The sequence below is a fragment of the Procambarus clarkii genome, chromosome 24, assembly GCF_040958095.1.
Source record: "Procambarus clarkii isolate CNS0578487 chromosome 24, FALCON_Pclarkii_2.0, whole genome shotgun sequence".
In the NCBI taxonomy this organism is placed as follows: domain Eukaryota; kingdom Metazoa; phylum Arthropoda; class Malacostraca; order Decapoda; family Cambaridae; genus Procambarus; species Procambarus clarkii.
This window is the reverse complement of record NC_091173.1, coordinates 13,234,398-13,236,824: the sequence shown is the minus strand read 5'-3', so window position 1 is coordinate 13,236,824 and position 2,427 is coordinate 13,234,398. Positions and strand designations below refer to the sequence as shown.

Here is a 2,427-nt window from a genome sequence, read left to right as displayed (position 1 = left end):
CATAGCGATATCATCACTCTCGGAGCAGCTCCACCAACACACACACCTTTAAGAGAAACTGGAACATTAATAACATCAGCAACTAAATCATCAACAGCTGCATCCTCTCTGCCAACAGTCGCACAGTCTGAAGGTTTTCTTGCGCCAACCATCAAATGCATATCATCATTAGCGACATCAACACGAGTGAGAATATTCACCACCTTCATCACTAGCAATATTAACGTTATTAATAACACCAGCAAGTATTCATCAGCAATAACCTCATCAGTGGTGATATACCATCAATAACATTTTGTCATTAATGGCAAAATATAATTAATGACATCATATTCAACGACAGCATAAGCATCTTCACATCGCCTAGCAGCAGCATCTTCACATCGCCTGGCAGCAGCATCTTCACATCACCTGGCAGCATCATCTTCACATCACCTGGCAGCAGCATCTTCACATCACCTGGCAGCAGCATCTTCACATCACCTGGCAGCAGCATCTTTACATCACCTGGCAGCAGCATCTTCACATCACCTGGCAGCAGCATCTTCACATCGCCTGGCAGCAGCATCTTCACATCGCCTGGCAGCAGCATGTTCACATCGCCTGGCACCAGCATCTTCACATCGCCTGGCACCAGCATCTTCACATCGCCTGGCACCAGCATCTTCACATCGCCTGGCACCAGCATCTTCACATCGCCTGGCAGCAGCATCTTCACATCGCCTGGCAGCAGCATCTTCACATCGCCTGGCACCAGCATCTTCACATCGCCTGGCACCAGCATCTTCACATCGCCTGGCAGCAGCATTTCCACAGTCTCAGCTGCAGCATTATCAACACTTAGGCACGTCATGCAAGTTACTATAGCTGAGTCTCTACTACAATATCCAGCCTGGCTACCATCACTCTCATAACTCTATCCACCATGTCTGCTATCACAATAACTACCGTCACCACAACAGCAATTACCATAATATCTGCAATCACTAACTCAACTACCATTATCCACATTTATATGACCACTTAAACAATTAGCACCACCGTCTCCGCTTCCGCCCTATCACCACAATCCCCCCACCACACTCAAAACTACCACCACCATGATCATACGTAACCAGTTTCACAACCACCACTACCAGCAACGAAACCGCTACAATCACTAATGCCACAGCTATCACCACCTCACAAACCACAACAATCCACCACCGCCGTCACAGCTATACTACAACCACAATCCCCCCACACCAATCACCATCACATCACTTCTGTCACCATAACAACTATATCTGTTAACAACCACTTTCGTTAATTCCTACCAGTACCATTACCATCACACCTATGATCACCTTTCCATATACCACTACCACCATCGCCACTACCACTACGGCCACCGCCACTATCACCGCCATCACTACCACCATCGCCAGCAATACAAACATTAACACTACCACCATTGCCTCTACCACTCCGGCCACCGCCACTATCACTGCCATCACTACCACCATCGCCAGCAATACAAACATTAACCCTACCACCATCGCCTCTACGACCATCGCCACTACCACTACGGCCACCGCCACTATCACCGCCATCACTACCACCATCGCCAGCAATACAAACATTAACCCTACCACCATCGCCTCTACCACCATCGCCACTACCACTACGGCCACCGCCACTATCACCGCCATCACTACCACCATCGCCAGCAATACAAACATTAACACTACCACCATCGCCTCTACCACCAGCCCCACAAGAACCACCACCACTGCCAGCAGAAGCAACAAGATCCTAAGTTACTGCTCGTCCTTGACGTGGGCCTCAGCAGGGGTTGCTATACGTTATGAGAGGCAATAATAATGCGAGTAACAGCAGAAGCAGAAGCAGCAGGGGAGATTATGAGCACCGGTGATGGGACAGGGGGTAGCCGCCAGTGATGGGACAGGGGGTAGCCGCCAGTGATGGGACAGGGGGTAGCCGCCAGTGATGGGACAGGGGGTAGCCGCCAGTGATGGGACAGGGGGTAGCCGCCAGTGATGGGACAGGGGGTAGCCGCCAGTGATGGGACAGGGGGTCGCCGCCAGTGATGGGACAGGGGGTCGCCGCCAGTGATGGGACAGGGGGTAGCCGCCAGTGATGGGACAGGGGGTAGCCGCCAGTGATGGGACAGGGGGTAGCCGCCAGTGATGGGACAGGGGGTAGCCGCCAGTGATGGGACAGGGGGTAGCCGCCAGTGATGAGACAGGGGGTAGCCGCCAGTGATGGGACAGGGGGTCGCCGCCAGTGATGGGACAGGGGGTCGCCGCCAGTGATGGGACAGAGGGTAGCCGCCAGTGATGGGACAGCGGGGGGGGGGGGGGTCGCCGCCAGTGATGGGACAGGGGGTCGCCGCCAGTGATGGGACAGGGGGTAGCCGCCAGTGAT

General features: G+C 53.2%; 1 protein-coding gene across 1 annotated transcript; it reads right to left on the bottom strand.

Annotated features, from left to right (window-relative positions):
- Window positions 1–301: 301 nt before the first annotated feature.
- LOC138367932 (uncharacterized) lies at window positions 302–853 on the bottom strand. Its single transcript, XM_069330212.1, has one exon. It carries the CDS (start codon window positions 851–853, stop codon window positions 302–304), a length of 552 nt encoding a protein of 183 aa, XP_069186313.1.
- Window positions 854–2,427: the final 1,574 nt, after the last annotated feature.